This window comes from Loxodonta africana, chromosome 2 (assembly GCF_030014295.1).
Source record: "Loxodonta africana isolate mLoxAfr1 chromosome 2, mLoxAfr1.hap2, whole genome shotgun sequence".
In the NCBI taxonomy this organism is placed as follows: Eukaryota; Metazoa; Chordata; class Mammalia; order Proboscidea; family Elephantidae; genus Loxodonta; species Loxodonta africana.
The window spans coordinates 86,429,395-86,451,244 of NC_087343.1; the positions used below are offsets into that span (position 1 = coordinate 86,429,395).

At 36.3% G+C, this 21,850-nt stretch overlaps 1 protein-coding gene across 8 annotated transcripts in view; it reads right to left on the reverse strand.

The window, feature by feature from the left end:
* Nucleotides 1-21,850, reverse strand: part of SSBP2 (single stranded DNA binding protein 2) — a 300,768-nt gene that overhangs the window by 171,756 nt on the left and 107,162 nt on the right. For all 8 annotated transcript variants that reach the window (XM_064273708.1, XM_064273715.1, XM_064273721.1 and 5 more), the window contains exons 3-4: nt 14,436-14,497; nt 3,861-3,945 (exon numbers count right to left, since the gene is read on the reverse strand). In XM_064273708.1, coding sequence (XP_064129778.1) covers nt 3,861-3,945; nt 14,436-14,497 — 147 coding nt within the window. The remainder of the gene's footprint in view (nt 1-3,860; nt 3,946-14,435; nt 14,498-21,850) is intronic.

A 21,850-nucleotide genomic window follows, 5' to 3' on the forward strand; every position in this document is an offset into this window, starting at 1 on the left:
ATTGCAGACAGAAGTTTCATCCAGTACAGTCAAAAGAGTACTCAATGAAAATTTGGTAAACCTGAATTTTCCTAGATAAATCATGCTCAATTTTTAAACAATGGTACATCATTTACTTCTCTGAGTACCAAGCTTCCTACCAATAAAATGACTAGGCCAGCCCACACAAGTAGTTTCCACATTTATTTTAAGCTTTTTGGGTGTTTTGGAATCATACTCTATAAATATATAAAAGATTTTATAAAACAAACAAAAACAGCTTCTTATTTAAAGATTTTAGCAAAAACCCTTGAAAGAGAATTGCTGGACTCTGACGAGAGGAGGGGGAGTAGACAGACCCATAGATAGCTGTTATAATGCTGTTGTAAGAATGGAACAAGATAAGGGCCTGAGCTAAGGCATATGCACTGGGGTTAGAGAGGAGAAGACATGTTTAAGAAATGTGTAGGTGATGGAATTGACAAGTTTTGATGACCAGCTGGAGGTGAAGGAGAAAAATAATAAAGGGGATTAAAAAGAAGATTCCTTTGTGGCATGAATAGCTGGTTTTATGGAGATGCCATTTAATTAGAAAGAGAAAATAAGATGAATTGTGGGGTGGAGAGAAGTGAGCCGTTTTGTTAAAACAGAAGGCCAAGAGCTTCTCTACTTGGGTATCTGCTGTTCTCATACTCTTAAGCATCATCTGTGACCTTCCACTATATCCCAAGGGTCTAGAGAACTCGGCCTGAAACCACTGAAAAGAAGAATTCACCATCTCCTTAACAGTTTTAAAATTTTGCCATCTGTTATCTAAGCACTGAAGTCTTTCCATAACGAAGCCAATGATCTCCCACGAGTCCTGTATTTCATATTTCCACTCTGGTGAAATATATGTAAAAGAAAGCCAACTTAATATTCAAAACATATGCAATCAAATTTATGTATGTTTCTTGAAGTCTGATATTAGGTAATCCATTCTTATTAGTACAAAATACAAAGTGACATCATTCTACCTCTATCCATTATTTCTTGGGTAAGAAACTATTGCTTAACCTCTTAGTATATAGATACAGTACTGAAAACTATGAGGCACTTATTTATCTTAAAAAGAGACAGAAACCTCTAAACAAAATAGAAAAAAAAAACACAACAATAATTGAAAACTGTGGTTTAGGATAAGTGAAAGATGAGTTTTGTCGATGATTTTAGTTCCCCTCAAATTATAGGGAAAAAAAATAAACATAAGACACAGATCTTCATTTTTTCTAAATTGCCCAAAATATAATCATTTTATATGAAGTTGTATAAAATATAAAAAGTAAGCAAAGTGGCTATATAAATATGACACTACAAGTTTTTGTTATGAATATTGATATATTTCTCCTTCACATTTTAAAACTCTCCAAAATAACTTATTTTTCATGACTTCTAAAATTATAAATTTTCCATTTCTAATATTAAGTGCTTCACAGTTTCCTTGATTATCTTCCTTTATTCATGTTTCTCATCGAATGACTGAAATAACATTGCCCTACAGAAAATCTCAGAATCAAGAAAAATAGGGAAAACTAGGTGATATAGTCATCAGCAGTACTTAGAAGTCGCCCAGAAGCAATCCTGGACCCAAATGACAAGTTGGGAATAGAGCCACATGTACCCCACAGGTAAAGCGGGTGAACGTACTTCTGCAAATCAGCACAGTTTATACACACACACACACACACACACACACACACACACACACAGAGTAAGCAAACAAACCAAATGCTAGAAAGAACTTAAGGTAATCATAAGATTTATGTACGGACAAAGGAATTAAAACTGGATCCTAAAGAAGTGAAATCAAGAACAGAAACAACAGGGCAGACTAGAATGAGGATAAAAACAAAACTCATAATGACCCTACCTGCTGAAATTAACAATAGACTACACATTGATGAAATTAATATATACTATAAGAGTTTCTATTATCTTACTGGATTTAAAATGTAACTTTATTTATTTGTTCCCAGCCTATTATGAACTCTGTATTACATGGGCTAAGAGAATTGTTGAACATTTACAAAGTACCTACTATATGGCAAAATCTAAACATGCATTGAAAGTTATGTGTACTTCGTTACAACAATCCGTTTTGATTTTCCTCTAGATTCTCACAAATCTATAAATTTTGACTGATCCAGCAGTATAAGCCTATACTGTATTTCTACATGTATTTCACTTTTTGATATTGCAAACTTCTTAGAAAAAGTTGTCTTTTGCTAGATGGTAAGCCCATGACGGTAGGAACTGTATCTATCTTGTTACTAAATATTCCCCAAGATATAAAGCCTTCTGATACCTGTTTTAACTCAACTTGTTATGTATTTACAAGTTACCATCTTATCTAAATTGGTATTGACATATAAAGTAAATAAAAGTTGTATTAAATGGCCTTCCTGCAACTACATATCCTGTTATGTTAAAATAAGAAACAACAAAGATTTAGATGATATTTTATACAATCATTCATTTATATAAACACTGAACATCTATTTGAATATCTCATGTCAGGTACTATCCTAGGCATAGAGGATGAAAAAGATATATAGGACAAAGCCTCTTCTCTTAGGAAGCTCACAAGTTATTAGGGAAAACATTCCATTACAATAATCTATCAGGGACATTAGGAGGTACGCAGAAGACGCTGCAGAATCAGAGCAGAGGAAGTACCTAGCACTCTGGGGGATAGTTTCTAGAGAAGCATTTTCCTAAAATAGTAGATGATTACCCGTAAAACTCAGCATTTGGTATAAATAAAATCTATTATTTTATTTATATAGTATCACTAGTACTTACATATGCTTTTTTTAAAGTATCTCCTTACTGTAAACTTTTAGCAAAACCCTTTCTAAATGTTATAAAGACTCTCTTAGGCAAGAATAGAAAAAACATACACGGTATCAAAATTATGACTCAAACCTGTCACTTTACTTGAACAATCTGAAACATTTTCAATTTGAGTTAGGCTTTACGAATCCGAACTAACAGGCTACTACATTCTGTTAATATTTATTGAACATCTATTATTTGACAGAACCTGAGGAAGAACCAACATGATTCTCTGCTCTCAAAGAGCTCCTTGTAACACTGTGGTTCCATTACCATCACAGTAAAGTGATAATATATTTTGGCTCCATCTTTACTTGAGAACAATTAAGGTGTATCTTCCATTCACACCAGAAAACTAAAATTATAATCGCCGTTTTTATTTTTCACTATAAATTCAGTAGCATATATATTGCTACTTCTCCTAATATTTTGGACATGAATGAAATCAGAAATAGTTAAATAAAACAATTCAATATTAAGTTGTAGCAGAAAAAAAATCTGGGAAACAATTAATTCCAGGTAAAAACACTGCTTGTGATTTCAGAGTAAAATAAATTTTATTTGTGGAACTGAATTCAGGGGCATGGATAATTTTGCAAGATGATATATAACCAAAAAGTTGTACAAGAAAATAGAGTATTTCTATATATCTTATGAGCAAAAGGAGAGCTTATAATCTATAGAAATCTTAGGATGAGTCTTTTTTGCAGAACAAAGAACTTAATTTTTATATATCTGAAATTTCACAAATCAAGTATGCTTAAAGTTAAGAAATACCATTAGTATCTTGGAATTATGACTACTCTCTTATCCTAAGCTTCTTCAGCAAGACTCAGAAGGCCATCTGTACTCTACTTTTAAAGTTATGACTTTATTTTTCAAGAAACAAAGAAAAACCAATTATCTAAAGTACCAAAGGAGAAGAAGAGTGGGCCAATGCATTTTCAGGAGCAGTGGTTTAAAAAGAAAACTGATAATATAACTTAGTAAAATAATATGTAACTTACATAATCATGGAAGGCTTTTGCTTCACTTGAGTGTTCACATGTTTCCCGTCTTTCAGGAGCTGCACAGTAGAGATCCCAAAATACACTAAAAAAGTAATCATGGTAATATTAGGAAAGTCATATAGTGCCAATATGAAAAATCACAATTTCAAAAATAACAGAAGAGATATATTTATTTTTTTTTTATAACAAAGTGCGTTTTCTTCTTCGGGACAAATATTTCTTTGACAGATTTAAATTTGAGCAAGACCCTTCATAGGGTACCACTTGGTCATCTTTCAGAAATGCAAAGTAAAATTTTTCTAAAAGAAAATAATTTTAAAACAGTAATTTAAAAAATGCTTATTCTTAACTGGTTGTTTACATGAGTTAAAACACTTGATTGAAGTAATTAAATTCTTTTCAAATTTTTCCATGAAGAATAAAAATGTTAAATAATATCTTAAATTTAACCACTGAGGAATAAAGAAGTTCATCAATTTTTCTCAAGATAATTTTACTGTCAAACTCCCAGGCCAATCCCCCTGACCATTAAACCACATTGGTTAAACAATTATATTTCTTAAAATATCCTCTTGTTTTCCCCTGCAAGTACTAAAACAGGTAAAAACAGGTAGGTAATTAAAAAAAAATCCATTCTAACATCTCTCTCGTTTTTTTTTTTTTTTTTTCCTCCCTCCTACTCAAGAATAACAGGCAGCTAAGGCAAAAAAAAAAAAAAAAAAAAAGTGAAGTGGCTATGGGAAAAATTAAACTTCTTATAAAAGATATGATTCTGGTCATCCTTCCACCCATCAAACTAACAATACACATGAACAAAGGATTCAAAAAGCAGGAAAGCAAACAGCTAAATGTACTGGCTATCAACAAGGCAATTACAATGCTCAACAGTATTCTTTACTGTAACACATTTCCTACTCTCTGTAAGTGCAGAGCCAAGCGGTTAAGCCAAGTAGGATACACCAAGTGGTTAAGAGAATAGATTTTGAAGCAGGACATATCTGAGACAGAAGCCAGCTCTACTATCTGTGATAGTTCTTGATCAAGTTGCTTAAACCAATAGGAAACACAAGTTCCTTTTCTACAAAATAAAGTTGTTCAGAATTATATAACACACACAGTTCCTGACATATAGTAAGCATTTTATTAATAATATCATCAACACTATAAACAGCTTGCACAAAACCTTAAAATACAGATATATTTTTAAGGCAGGATATTGTGTTGAGGACACAGGTAACAATGGTACAATAAAATCTGCTAAAGTAAACCCTGACTATTTTGGCACTGAACGACTCATTTAGTCTGGATGTCTCTCCTCAGCTAGGAGAATGTTTTCTGTAGGCATTACAACACAATTAAAGCCACTATTCAGCAAGAGAAGATTACTCTCAGAGGTGAAAAACATGAAAGATTGAGTACTGGCATCATTTCCTCTGAAATTTCTACAATCATTAAGAAAGATGAAGAAAGCAATACAGACAAAATAATATAAGTAAATTTTAATTTTTTTACAAAGGTGAAAGCAGTTAAAAGTTGTACTTGGCCTTCCTGCAGCCCCACTAGGATAAAAAGTCTAAGACTCACAGATATACAAGGATACAGGTAGAAGTTCTTACATGGATTGAGTGGTATAAATTTCAGTATATTAAAATTACTCTTATTTTTATGTTCGTAAGGAACTGTAAAGCTCTTGAAGCCCAAATTTGTAAGGTAGTCTTTAAACTGTATTCAGTTAATCATAGAATATTATATTCAATATCATGACAAACAGTTTAATTTCTCTTCTTCTTCCCTAATTTTTCTAATTTCCTATTAAGCACTATAAAACCTCTCCTGAAAAGTATCCCAATGCATTACTTTTAAAAGGTTATCTCACAAAATGAACTGGGAAAAAAATGATAATCTATTGTTGAGGTCCTAAAAGTTATTAAAGAAATACTACATATAATTATTTAAACATACAATTTAATTAAATGTTTACCTTAGAATATTAATATTGTTCTACTTCTGTTTTCCAGTTTACTTTTATGGATTTAGTGGGAGGTCAAAAGTTCACAAGATCAAGCTTAGGGATAATAAAGCTAGTTACTAAAATACTATAATTCTATATATGATATTCCTGAGATCTAACTATGGGACATACACGACTGGATCCAAAACTAGTAATGAGTGGAAATGAAAATTGCATCTCAATTTCCTAAAGCATTTAAAGGTAGCTCTATGTAGAAGTTATATGTCATACCCTATTAAAATTTAACAAATGCTCTTGGCAAATGCTTTTGGCTGATATTATGACAACGTGACAATTGCCATATGAAAGTGTGGACTTATTTCCCAGAGAAAGAATTAGGCTTTTAAGCAAGTGAGGCTCACAGCAATACTTGATTTCTCCTTAGTTAGGGGGATTATATTGAAACACCTTAGTAAGTTCCTCTGATGACTCACTGAACTGGTTTCTTTTCCACAGGACCAAGGGCAGGAAACTAGGGGCCTCTAAAGACACGGGTTTCCTTTCTCTACAACCTGAGATGCTGGTGACTGAAGCGCATCTCAATTCCTCTCATCCACTGCATGTATTAAACTTGAAACCAAAGCACTATCCTTAAAATGTGGTGAATTTATTATCATGTATAATGCTTTGGATTTGCATGGTCTCTTTATTCCTAAGCAGAAAACAAGAGAAAAATGTATATTTTACAGAGGAAGAAGATAAGACTAAGCACAGAGAACCAGAGAATACTTGAAAAATATTAAAATCTACGATCTTGTATCATTTATTATGTGCTTCTCCACGTAACTCAAGGGAAAGCAAGGGGTCCCCAAGCTGAGGATCCGCACCCAAACACCGTTTGCCCTTCTGTTCCTGAGGCTTTGAGGAGAAATGACTCAGCCAGCTATCAATATCTCAAGGGAAGGCAGGAAAAAGGTTGTCAGAGCAGGCTTCAAGGGTGAATGAACATGCCAGATGTGCCCCAGAAGATGGGATGCTAACATAATTACATAACCTTAATGCCACCAGCCGTATCTAAGACTACCTGAAAATAAAAATGTAAAAACAACATTTGTATGAAACATTTTTTCCCCCTGAGGAGCAGGCCATGTTAAAGTTCAATTCTTAATAACTAATAGTCACTTCTCTTTCAAGGCCCCAAAATATAAAATTGATGAATATTAATTACTCATAATCCCTACTGAAGAAAACTATCCATTCATAGACCACAACAGGTTTTACATGAAATGTACGTGTACCTGATCTGCACCTTGGAACTTTGACTATGCGTACTTGTATTATTCCTTAGCATTATTTAATACTTTTTAAAATGCAAGAATTAAATTTTGCCCCACTCTCATAAAATTTTCACCATACTCTAGCAATAATTTCATATTTTAAAGTATGATCTGCACATTTATTGAACATACACTAAATTCAAGCACACAGTAAGTACTGTATAAAAAAAAACTGTATACTCAGCATTTAATCTTCTTATTACTATCCCCACTTTATAGATGAAGGAACTGAGGCATGGGGGGTTAAATAATTTGTTAAAGGTCACACAGTTAATTAGTGGCAGTTGGGCTTGAATTTTTAAATTATTACCTTATTTTCTTCTAATGGGAATATGGTATTAGAGTTTATATTTCAAGACTCTTTATTCTGATTAAAAAAAAAATTTTTTTTTTTTTTTTTTATGGGCAGGTTAATACTGCTCTGGTAGTCTGAGCAGCATCAGCTATGAGCTTAGTAGATACCTGTTCTAGATTAGATAAAACCAAACCAAACCCATTGCCACTGAGTGGATTCCAACTCACAGTGACCCTCTAGGACAGAGTAGAACTGTCCCATAGGGTTTCCAAGAATCAGCTGAGGGTTTGAACTACAGACCATGCTCTTAACCACTGTACCAACAGGGCTCCCAGATAAGACTGTTATTGTTGTTGTTAGGTGCCATTGAGTTGATTCCGACTGACAGTGACCCTATGCACAACAGAACGAAATACTGCCTGGTCCTGCGCCATCCTCACAATTGTTGCTAAGCTTCAGCCCAAATAAGATATGTCTATGTTACTGTACCTTTGACCCATGTATTCCAGTTCATTTCCTGAGTATCCTGTAGCAACCACCCTCTCACCCTACACACCGGTGCTGGTGATCCATGGATGCCTCTACACAGATGGAACTCAAAAGGGACAGTTTTTCTGAGTCCCATTTATATCAATTATCTGGAAGTAGCCACTTCACTCCCCATACTCAAAAAAGAGAAATGTAATTATGTAATGATATTAATAGTGGGACACTGAATTCAGCTCTATGTTTAAGAAATATTATCTGTTTCTCTCTCCTTCTCTCTCTCACATATCTTCAACCCCTCCCTGTTGACCTGAACCTGTACATATGCTCAAGTCTATTCTAGCTTAAAAACAAAAGTGTTAGGTCCTATTCTGTTGTGAATCATGAAACTATTACAGCAGCCTTCTAAATTTTACTTATACCACTCCACCAAAACTCTTCTCCCCAAGACCACCTAAGTTTTCTTACTTCCAAATTAAGGGCAATCTTCGGAATTTTTTTTTTTTTTTTAACTTACATTTACTGAGAAACTTGAACTTGACTGTTGAATGTTCTCTCCTTTGAACGCCTTTCCTGATTCTCAATCGTTATTCTCTCCTGATTGTCCTCCCTCCTCTCGAATAACTTCTTGGAGGATTCCTCTTCATCTGCCCACACTTAACTGTTGACTTTCTCCAGGGCTTCAACCCCAGGCCCTGCGCTAACTATACTGCACAGTTTCACCTATGAACACTCTTAACCTACAGTATGACCCATGCTGTTAAGTCACAAACCATTACGGACCCAGATCTCTGTGAATGGACATTTTTATCTGAATGTTGCACCCAAAAAACTCCCCACAGTCCAATCAATTCCCACTCATTGGGACCCTGTAAGACAGCGCAGAACTGCCCCATCAGGTTTCCAAGGCTGTAAATCTTTAGGGAGCAGATTGCCACCATCTTTCTCCCATGGAGTGGCTAGGCTGGAACCGGCAGTTAACCAGCAGCCCAGTGCTTAACCACTGTACCACCAGGGTTCCTCAAACATCACTCAGTCATCTAAAAATTTAACTTCCTCATGCTAAGTTCATTGTCTTTTCTCCAAAACCTGCTGCTCTTTCTGTATTTCCTTACTTGGTCAATGGCATCATTATTCTTTCCATCATCCAAATCTAAAACGTGGGAGGCTTCTCCTTCACCTCTATCACCAAACTATTCGACACATTCTTCACTATCTAGAATCCATCATCTAATCACCTTTCACTGGACAATTACAATTGCCTTGTTAACTAATCTTTACCTCTGCTCTCAACCCTGTTCAATCCATCTCTACACTGATGCCAAGTAAACATCTAAAAACACAAATCTAATCATTCCACACACATTGTAAAATCTTGGAATTGTAGTCCAAAATCCTTGATGTACTCCAAGACTTCATATCTGACCATTGCTTGTGTCTCTAACCTTATCTTCTATCACTTTCAGGTACTACACTTAGAGGTCAACGGGCCCAAACTTCCTGTCATTTCTTAAACACAGTAATCCCTTTTGAGCCATCATACTAACAATTCCTCGCCCAAAATACCTTTCTCTCACTAACTTTCAGCTCAACTCTACTTTCTCTATGAATCCTTTCCTAACTCTTACAATCTGAGAGTGTATTGTGTGCTATTATAACCAGTACATATCATTATAACACTTTTTTTTCTTTTTTTTAAATCATGCTTTAGGTGAAAGTTTACAGCTCAAGTTAATTTCTCATTCAAAAATTTATACACATATTGTTTTGTGACATTGGCTGCCATCCCCACAATGTGACACTATGCTCCCCCTCACTACCCCAGGTTCCTTGTGTCCATTCGTCCAGTTCCTGTTCCTTCCTGTCTTCTCATCCTGTTTTTGGACAGGAGCTGCCCACTTGGTGTGGTATATTTGACTGAACTAAGAAGCACATTCCTCATGTGTATTATTTTTGTTTTATAGGCCTGTATAATCTTTCTCTGAGAAGTGGGCTTCGGGAATGGTTTCAGTTCTGCGTTAACAGAGCATCTGGGGGCTATAGTTTCGGGAGTTCCTCCAATCTCTGTCAGACCATTAAGTCTGGTCTTTTTACATGAATTTGAATTCTGTTCTACATTGTTATAACACTTTTAATTCTCTCTCCTACGACTGAGTCCTTAAGAGTAGAGTAGCTTTGCACTTTATAAATACTTCGTGAACAGGCTTAAACAAGGTAATTTCATTTTCAAATATTACATAAAAAATGCAAGAGAAAAAAGTTCGTAAAGACTTCAACTGTTCAATGTAACAAGGACCATGAGTTTGACCCAATAACCACCTAGTAAGGTGTTGAAGGACACACATTATTCTAATTATCTGGACCAGCACCAGCAATAGCTTTCCTGGTCAACATAAAAAGGCAACCATTATTATAATCCTAAATTCCTAACCCTGGAGCACAGATTACGAAGCCCAGCTCCAAAGAGTTTAGGATAAAATGATCAAGCATCTGCTGGGTTTAAGGCCCACAAGAATGGCTGGCTACACAAAATGATTAAGAAAGCTTAGAAAATGAGCAGATGGACATTTTTCTGGGAAAAAGGATCCATAGTCTCATAGCTTCATCAGTTCTCAAAGGACCCCATGACTTCAAAACTGTTAAGATTCACTAATTTATATAGACAAAGTAGGAATTGCAAAGGGTATGTTAGTAGTTTTAGGGAGAAAACATTTAAACATCAAAAATACCTTATCTATATATTTTGCATATGCTAGATTTAAACTGATCAAGTATAGTCTAAAAATATTTATGTGGTTATATTTTATTTATTTTACATCTCCAGCTAAATATACACGAAATTATTTAAAATACCAATGCCATGGAAGGAAAGGCTCCCCTGAATCTCTGTGCCATAGAAAAAGGAAGAGCCACGGCAGATTTAAACGCTGTACCTCTGACAGCTGAGACCAAAGAAGCAAAAAACCAAGGTATACACTAAGTTATTATCAACTATCTAACGTATGGGAATAGGTTAAATCCATGAGAAAGTGAATAAAAGAGAAATAAAGGCAAGAAACACAATTAGTATTATAATTGAAAACTCTTAAAATCCTCACTTTGTTAGTCCACTGATCCAATAGGGACAGACTACTAAAATAGTTTCTTATGCCACTTTTCAGACCTAATTGAAAAAATACAAAATGTAAGGGTGTCAATAGATGAAGGAATTCAATTACATTCCACAGTTAAGTATTTACAGCCTAGATTTAGATATCATAACTATACACCATCTAAAATGAAAATTTGATTTTTATACTATTACACATTTAAAGAAAAATAATTCTTAAACCCCAGGAAAACAGCACAATGATGGTGCTCAACTACAATGAACCGTTGTTCCAAATACAGGAACTCTGAACCAAAACACTGCACCTGTTCCTGCCATATGTATGTGAGACAAATAAGGGAAACCCACAAGTACAACCACAACTGACCAAGTGTGGTTCCATTTATCACGGGACTTCTAGTAAAGCATGCTTTCAGGAGCGAGGTTAAAAAGATGATGGCATTAAATAACGTTCCAAGGAGACCATGTGCAATAGCATCAGCAGATAGCCTTTGTTTTTCTTTTAAATAAGATAGAGATGAGTGTATAAAGCTCTGAGCAGGAAATGCTTCTAACTGAAGAAAGGCACAAAAAAATAAAAATAAAGGGAATGTCTTTTCCATGCATACACCTGGACTACGAATTACTGCTGGGGAAAAGTCACATATCTGGGCATACTGGTGCCACAATGCTCTGACAACCAAGTAGCCCGCCAACACTGCCTGGTGATCTTTTTGTATGTTCCTAGTCAGTTCTCTCCCTGACTCGATAAACAACTATTTCAAACTCTTTTTAGGCTATTCTTCACTCTACTAAAAATTCACACAACCACCACCATCAGCAGAAGACCTCACATCCTATTCTACAGACAAAACAAAAGCCATCAAAGAAAGTACACGGTCTCTTGCCAGCAAACCCACAAATGCCCTTGTATCTCCTCTCATCACAGTGGTAGAAATGGTGCTCTCCTCTTACTTCCCACCACCTGTACTCTGTATCCCCTTCTTCCTGGCTTCTGCAGGGGTTTTACATCACTGATTATCCCCTCTCTCCTTGTATCTTCAACCTCTCTTCCTCTACTGATTCCTTCTCATAAACACTAAACATGCTAACATTTCTCCCACCTAAAATGAGAAAAATTCTCTCAAATCTATAAAACTCCTTCAGGTATCACTTTTTCAGGTATCACTAATTTCTCTTCACAGCTGAACCTTCCAGTCAGAACTGACTGTATCTACCATTTCCCACTTCCTAACTTCCTGGTGGAGTCCCTGGATGGTGCAAACGTTTAAGCACTTGGCTACTAACCAGAAGGTTGGTGGTTTGAATCCACCCAAAGGCACCTTGGAAGAAAAGCCTGGCAATCTTTCTGAAAGATCATAGCCACAGAAAACCCTAAGGAGCACAGTTCTACTCTGAAACACAGAGGGTTGCCATGAGTCAAAGTCAACTCCACAGCAACTGGTTTAAACTCCTAGTTGCTTCTTAACCCATTACCCTCTGGCTTCCCAGCTCATCGCTGGCTCACATCAGTCATTTTCACTAAATCCATAAAGGGCATATTCACTCCTATTATGTTACCCTGCAGCTGCATTTAACACTACTGACCTTTATTCCTCCTTCTCAAAACAAGCCCTTACAACATTCCCTTTAGTTCCTTCTGTCTCCTGTTCACACACCTCAAATGTTAGTGTTGCAAGGGTTCTGTACTAGGCCCACTTCTCTCCTCATTCATGTGCAATTCCACCCCATGGCCCGCTCTTTTATATCAGACCCATCTAACTGCTGCCTGCTCAACATCTCCACTTGAATTTCATGTTTCTCAATTTCAGTGTGCCTAAAAAACTGGACTCTTCATCTACTTCCCAGACTTAGCCAATCACCAAATCCTGCCAATTCTACTAACGTCCCTCAAATCTGTCCACTTCTCTTCCTCCCCATTACTTATTCCCTAGTGCAAGTGACCATTCTCTATCCCTTACTGCCACAGCCTTCTAAGTGTCTCTAGGCTTATTCCTGTTCCACCCACTCTCTATAGAACCAGAGTGATACTGCTAGGATGTAAATTCACATTACTTTCCTGCTTAAAAACTTAACTGCACTGTATTGTCTTTATGATTAAATTCAAAGTCTTAGTTTATCAAACCAGACTTCTCCGTGATCACTCTTATCACCTTCCATTTAATTTCCAACATACAGAAGTTCTATCCTTCTTACAGGCTATACTCTCCCTGATTTTCATCTCCAGGTCCTTGCCCATGATACGATTTATCAGAACAGTCTCCTTCTCTGCCTTTTCATGCCTCTCTGGCCAACTCTTAGTCATAGTTAAGACTTTGGCTTAGATATCAGCTCCTCCTATGAGTCGTCCTTGACTCTTATGCCAGGTGAAATGTATTTGGTATGTGCCTAACAATACTCTACATATTTCCCATAAAACATATATTTCTTTTTTACTGCTTATTTAATTATTTGTTTTCCTCAATAAACTGCCATCATCAAGAAGGTAGGGATGTGTGCCTGGTGTGTCCCTAGTATCTAGCACAGTGCTTAGCATATAAGAACCTTGATAAGTATTTGTTGACAAAATGGAATAAACAATAAACTTTATTAGATTTGCATGGCGAAATGTGCTCAAAACCTAGTAAGTAAATAAAATTTAAAAAGACACCACCACCACCACATGGCAGAAATATAAAGGTACGAAAGGTACATCTTCAGGGCAAAAAACAAAAAACCCGTTCAGTTAAGTATCTGCTGAGCAGTGCTTCAGGTAACTGTTTTTCATGAATATGTTTTTCTATCTCAAGAGAATGAAGATAAACTTATTTCAGTATCTGCTCATTTGCAACCTGTTCCTCTCTTGTTCTTGGGAGTTTTTTTTACTTGGTGACGACTTGTTACTTTTGAACAGGACTGGCCTATTACAGAAGATGCAGTCAAATTATTCACCTGAGTTGCTTCTCCCACTCCCCATCCCTCCAGGAGGAGAGGCAAGGGTTTAAAGAATGAACTGGAATAGCATGCTAAACTGTATAGTTATCTAGTGGTCTGGGGTTATGACAACTTGCTAGCCCACTTTGCAGAAAACCAACCTTATAGCTAGTTCAACAATCAGATAGCCAAGAAAAAGTGCCATCCTTATTTTGCCACCGTAAGATGAGAAAGGAATCATATTAACAGTTGTAAGATTCTACACACTGGTCCCTATTCCAGCATGACTCAGTAAAACTATCTTAATGTCAAATAACACCAATGCACACTCTGAGTTTTTTGTTTTAAGTGCCACTTTTCAGAAAAATAATTTTTAAAATAAGAAGGAATAAAAGGGAAGCATAAAATCATAAATAGGTATGGTACAGGCCTTCTGGAATGCATCGATCTAGTAAAAACTGGAATAAAACAAGATACTTACCACCACCAAGAATGTAAGAATCCTGGTGGTTCCCCCAACGTGATGTTTTTTTCCCATCTTATCTAAAATGAACAAAAGAGATATTAAACAGTTTCCTAATAATACTTCTTTCCATACATATTAAAAACAATATTTTCTAATTTAAAATATTAAGGTAGTATATAAGTTTGTCATTGCTATCATATTATTCTTTATTCATATTTTACAAGTACTCATTTTACATAGTAATTTAAGTAATTTAAATTTTAAGTAATTTAAAACTGTATTCCTTTTTAAGCAGAATGAGGTAAGGGCTTAACTTTAGCTTCACTACTTACTAGCTGTGTGAGCTTGGAAAAGTTACTTAAGTCTTCTGTGCCTCAGTTTCCTCATCTATAAAATGGGGATAATAATAATTACCTACCTCACAGGGTTGCTGTGAAATGAAAAACATTTAAGAGTACCTGATACGTATTAAGTGCTTAATAACCATTAGCTGCTATTATTTTTTCTTTACCTCAAAGAGCATTCCTCTAAAAATTTATTCCACCAGCACGGTCACCAGCACTCACAAAATCCTATTAATATTCCACAAAATCCTATTAATATTCCATGTAAAAACATTCAAGTGCTTAGGGATGTGCCAAACAATCAGAATAGGGAGCACAGTGGTTTGTTTTTTATTTGAGTCAGAACAGTGTAAAAGACCCTGGTGATGATGGTTAGATGATGTACAATGGAGACAGGATTTTACAATAAAAATAAATTTGTTTTTGTCTTTGTTAGGTGCATTGAGTCAGTTCTGATTTATAGTGATCCTATGTACAACAGAATGAAACACTGCCTACTCCTGCACCATTCTCACTATCATTGGTTGCTATGTTTGAGCCCCTTATTGCAGCCACTGTGTCACTCATTCTCGTTAACGGTCTTCCTCTTTTTCACTGCCTACTTTACTAAGCACGATGTCCCTCTCCAGGGACTGGTCCCTTCTAATAACCTGTCCAAAGTACATGAGATGAAGTCTCACCATTCTCACTTCTAAGGAACATTCTGTCTCTACTTCTCCCACGACAGATTTGTTCATTCTGGCAGTCCACGGTATATTCAATATTTTTCTCCAACATCATAATAAATAAGTTTAAGTGGTTAAAATTCTTGTATTTTATAAAATCCTGATAGCTTACAAAACGTTAAATGCCTAAAAACAAAAACCAAATCCATTGCCATTGAGTTGAATGGTCCCATAGGGTTTCCAAGGAGTAACTGGTGGATTCAAACTGTCAACCTTTTGGTTAGCAGCTGAAACTCTGAACCACTGTGCCACCAGGGCTCCAATACCTAAACCAAAAACCAAACCTGTTGCCGTTGAGTCGATTCCGACTCATGGCGACCCTATAGAACAGAGCGGAGCTGCCTCATAGAGTTTTCAGGGAGCACCCGGTTGATTCAAACTGCTGAACTTTCGGTTACTAGCCGTAGCACTTTGCCACTACACCACCGAGGTTTCCCCAATACCTAAGGGAAATATAAATTCAATATACACACTTTAAAAATCATTTAGTAGAGTTCTGTGAAATAATCATCAGATTTCAGTCACCAGGTTTTTTAAAAGATAATAATAAATCCTACACTTGTTAATGTATTCTGTAATTTTGTGGACTGTAAGGTAGTATATAAATTTGTAAGTTAAGATGGCTGAGAAATGCAACCAAGACAGGATTATAGAAACTACACATATGACTAGGAAAAATAACAGAGTTGGGAATAAGGAAGAATTTTCTATGATCCTGGTATAAATGGGAGAATCAAATAAAAATTAATCATTTACAGAAAATTAAGCTTCTAATTACTTTTAATAATCATTTTTTGGATTTGGTGTTCTGTCTAACTGATAGTTACAATGTATACCAAATTCAGGTGAACAATTAAAAACATCATCCTTAAGAGAATTAGATTTTTGAGATTTTTGTTTCTCTTTTGTTTTGGTGAATCAGAGGCACTTGAGGAGCTCACAATTATTAGCATCAATATGAACATCAGCTATCACTACTAACCCAGAAATCTGAAGGAGACTGGGCTTCATTTGTACAGGCTCTATATTATAATTTAAGGATTAAGTTTTTGAAAAATTCCTGATTTGATGGGGTGGGAGGGAGAAGATATATGTCTTTCATAAAATAAGAGTTAAAAAAAGATGGTGATTTTAATTTTCCAACTGTTTCCATTTCAGATGAGTTAAAGTATGGAGCCCTGGTGGCACAGTGGTTAAGAGCTCAGCTGCTAACCAAAAGGTTAGCAGTTTGAATCCACCAGCTGTTACTTGGAATCCCTATGGGGCAGTTTTACTCAGTCCTATAGAGTTGCTATGAGTCAGAAATGACTCAATGGCAACGAGTTTGGTTTTCTTTTTTATATGTATATTGTAACAAATTTTAAACAAGGCAACTTCTCTCTTTAAACAAGGCAACTTCTCTCCAAATTTAAAAATTCTAAGTAAATACTCTTTACAAATCAAACTTATAAATTTATTTTGTGCCTGTACTAAATAAACACTGTAGCAGTAAGCACAAAACATAAAAATCCCTGCCTTGAGGGAATTTACACTTCAGTAGGGAAGACAGACCCTAAAGCAACACTGCTTCCCCAACAAACAAGAAGTTACTTGTGTTTATATTAAAAACCCATTAATGTCAAGTCGATTCCAACTTATATCAACCCTATATATTAAAACCATTGCTGTTGAGTCGATTCCAACTCACAGCGACCCGAAAGAACACAGTAGAGCTGCCCCATAGGGTTTCCAAGGAATAGCTGGTGGATTCTACCCGCCAACTTTTTGGTTAGCAGCTGAAGCTCTTAAAAAAATTAACAAATGCTATGGAGAACAAAGCAGTGAAGGAGAAAGAGAGCAGGAAAAGGTAAGAAGGGAGTTAACAATTTTAAATAAAGTGATCCAGAAAGGTCTCAACGAAAAGAGAGGCCTGAAAAACAACCAACCTATGTGTGTAAGTATATGCCATCGTTTTCCAGATAAAATAACTTAAAAAAATTTTAACAATATCGCAATCAGCAAAATATGCTCATAGGTCTTTAATACCACAAGTAGTAAGCAACTATAATTACAGATTCCAGAAAAATTCAAGGAATTCTTTCTATTATGAAAGAAGTTGGGAATTCTTATCCCAAAAGGACTTAAAAAGAAAACTTTAAGACAGGAACTCAGAGGGTGGCCTTAAATTTAAAAGAAAAAAAAAAGCTCTTTAAGGACAAGGTTCAGGAAGACATGAAAAAACCCTAAGTGCCATTAAAATCACTGACACTGGTTACATTTTTTAGAGTTCTTAAGTAAGTAAAAAGTAAAACAAGAGGAATACTGACGCAGACAACATTTAATCTGTTCTCAAAAAACAAAGTAAATTTTTGAAATTAGAAAATTACATATGTAATGGCCATTTTTAAAAAGAGCTAAAAGGAAAAATCTCAGGAATTAAAGAACTTGAAGTTAGGAAGACTAAATAAAACAGTATACCAGAACATGCTATATAAATGTAAACCAGGTCCTAACCTGAATACTTCTAATTAGTCACACAAAGAATCTGTGTATCTATGCCACCTTTATCTGATAATTTCAGCTGATCAATATATAGCTTTCTAGTTCATAAAAAAATAAAGTACTTAATGAGTTTTATGAAAAATAAAACTCTGATATCCTGCTAAAGTTACAATTTAGTAAAAAACGTGTGTCTCATTCTCCTAGTCTTTATTACTATTTTTTCACTAGTTGATGTCTTCTGGAAAGGGCAACAGGACCTCCCGCAAGTGTCCCAGGAACACTAATATTCCTAATCACTAGAATCACATTAACCACATGAAAAGCAAGGTTTCTCAAATTAGTGACCTTGGATTTCAACTCAGTTCCTTCAATAATATGAAGGTGAAATAATGCAAATATTACTATTCTCAATTAAAAGAAAAATGAGAGATGAGTTACAGAGAAGTTAAGGTAGTATGACTAAGTCTCAGTGCGTGCTGAAACTGGGCTTAGACTCACAGTCTGAGTCCTACTCCACCACATCAGTTACTAAGCAATCTCCGTCCTACACTCACGCAACTTCCACAACCAATCACCAGCTATTTCAGGAGATGGAGCGTCTAGGAAACTATCCATACGGCTCATACGTGATACGGTCCTTTATGAGAGGGAAACTGAAAGTAATACATTTGTCTTTTACAGAGTATCGTATCTTATTCCTCAGAGAAACTCAAAATGCTTCATATACATAATCACTTTCATCCTCATGATATTCTTTACTATACAGAAAGTAGAACTCATCTTTCTCACTTTAAATTACAAGTCTGTGGCAGAAGCAGCTAGAACCTCAGCCCATCAGACTGAAGTTACCACAAAAGCCATCCATTTACAATTACGAAATGACCTACACTTACAGTTCTTCTTTAGGCACCTCCTACAGAAGAGATCTTGAAACCCAATAGAGCAGTTCTACTCTCTCCTGTAGGGTCTCTAGGAGTCAGCATCAGCTCCATAGCAACAGGTTTTTGTAGAAGATATGATTTCACATAAGGAATATGTTTACATATAAATGGTATTGTTTACCTCCAAACCAATCACAACTCAAGATATTACTTGTTTACAGAAAGCATGATATACTGTTCAAGAAAAGACAAACAGAACCCTGACTTATAGAAAACTAAATCATATCCATTGCAGCACTCTTAGAAACAATGAAAATTAGAAATAACCTATGTTTTATCAATAAAGAAAAAAAAAATTTTTTAATAGTGAATACAAAATAAATTATATACTGCAGCACAGAATGCAATAATTTCAAAGAATAAGATATATGTGCCTCGTAAAAATGTCATCCTGTATTGGTTTTTGATGTTGGAGGAATGCAAGGCTGGAGAACGATATGGCAGTATGAAACTTCTTCTGTTTAAAAAACAAAGTGTGCAAATACATGTATGTATTTGGGTAGTGTGTATTTTGAAGAAATCACACTAAACTCTTACAATGATATCTCTAAAAAAGGGTCAAGGAGGACTTCCATTTTAAAATTATATTCATCTGTGTGGTTTAATTGTTTTTGGAAAAGATATATTAGTGATGAGTGGGGTTGCGAATGGCAAGAAAATACACCTAAATGTCAAACTTTATATTAGAAACAATTCTTCTGCTACTTACAAAGAGGCATTTTCTGTTGAGTTTCATTAGCTTCAGGCTTGTTTACGTGACGTCTGTACAATTTTTCTCTCTCTATTCTGTTTTTCCTTCTTCCATTACTTCAGCCCAGTGTATATTTTCTACTCCCAGGGTATTTTGCTATTTAATCACCCAGGTCCCCTTCCTTCCATCATTTGCCCAGCTAGAATCTGTGTTCTCCTAGAACTTAAATTTTCTCGAGGCCTATTTCCTACCTCCAGCTTGCACATCTGGGGGCCTTTTTCTGCGATTATGCTGTGTCTCTATCATATGAGCTGAAGTTTTCAGCAACTTGTGAAATGAGTTCCTTTATGTGGCCTTTTGCCTTGGTTCTGGGAACAAACAGGTTGAGAAATTTTTCCCCTAAATTCTGAGGAGTTACCTTTGCCCTGATTTTCTACCCCAGAGTGTTTTTACTTTTGTCCAGGTTGATCAACAATTCTTGTGTAAGCAGCAAAAACCATGATGCTTTGATACTTTTTGTCTGGCCCTGAGCTGCAGCCTTCCCTGTGATTGGTCTATTTTACGTACTTTGCAGGGATTGGTCAATATACTACAGACTATCCAAATGAAGTGACTATAAAAAAAAACAAAAACAAACTCCTTGCTCTCAAGTCAATTCTGACTCATAGTGACTATAGACTACACAAATGAAGTGAGTATGCTCCAGCAAGGTTATTGGTGAGCTCATGGCCTTGCTTGGAGGGCCATGTCTTAAAATTAATAAGGAGTTTGCTTATATACACAGCCAATCCCATGGAGGTTTCAGAAAGGAGAAAAGGCAAGAGGGAAGAAAGAAGCAGAGAGAGAGGAGATGAAGAGCCTCCTTAAAGAGCTGTAACATGGGTCAAGGACTATAACACTGAAGACAGCGAGGGGGCCAGAAGGGGCCCTGCAGCAGAGCCAGCAGTGACAGATTAAGAAGGGGCCCTATAGTAGAGCCTGCGGCAACAGTTTCGGGGGAAGCCTGTATAGGATGGCAAGTCCCAAGTCTGTGGGTCAGCCTGGGGGCTTCTCCGGAATCACATAGCTGCAGGGACCGGTGAATCCAAGATTGGCAGGTCAGAGAGCAGGCCTCTGGCTCCTGGATTCTGGAGGCCAATGAATCCCAAGATCAGCAGATAAGGCAGTAAGCCACTGACTCACAGGCTGCAGAGACTAAGGAATTCCAAGATTGGCAGGTAAGCTGCTAGTGCAACTCCCAAGAACCAGAAGTCAGATAAGAAGCTAGCTGCAGGATCCATCAAAAAGCTGTGCAAAAGCCAGCAAGCTTTGCCAGAAAGTCCGCATACGCTGGATGCAGGCCACAACCCCCTAGGAACTCCCTTTCAATTGACTAGATGGTCATAGCAAATCTCACAATGGAAGTGATTACATTATATCAGATCTCATTATGAAAGTGACTGCATCATTACATAGCAGCCAAATTATACCCTAACTGCCAAATCACTGAGAATCATGGCCCAGCCAAGTTGACACACAACCTTAACCATCACAGTCTACTCCTTGTCAACTTGGCACCCATACTCATCTCCCTAATCCATACACAATCTCTAAATAAAGACAATTATAAAGTCATACTTGTGCCTAACATGATACAACTAACATGCATACAACCTGTTTACATCTTATATAAGTGAAGAAAACAAAAATATTTGATGTATATATACAAGGAAGAAACACTCAGAACAATTACAGTCCTCGTTTCTGCAACTAGTCATTTAGAATTATCTTCCTCTACCACCTACTCCATACTCCTTTACCCTCAGCAACTACCTCAGTGTGTCATGGTTTTTTGACTGGTGGGGTGACCCAAACCTTCCTGAAGGGTCTGGGCCATTAGCAGTCATGTCAGAATTGGGTCACTGTAGTTTTCCATTGATTTTAATCACAGGGCACTGTAGTACTAAGAGACATCCTAAAGGATCTCCTGTATTCCAGACTTTACCTCCATTATACAATATCAATCAGATTTCCTCTTGGTAATCAGGATCGATTATACCAGCCAAATCAGTAACTCCCTTCTTTGCCTGATGATCCAGAGGCATAAGGAGCCCTAAGTGGTTGCATGGCATTCTTAACTCCCAGTTCAGCAGAATCAGTGTTGTGTCTCCTGGTGAGAGCATTCCTCCCTTTAGAACTAAGACCTCTAGATCTGCAAAGCATAGGGTCACGGGGACGGGAAGTAAAAATTTTGCAAGCGGGACGCTAG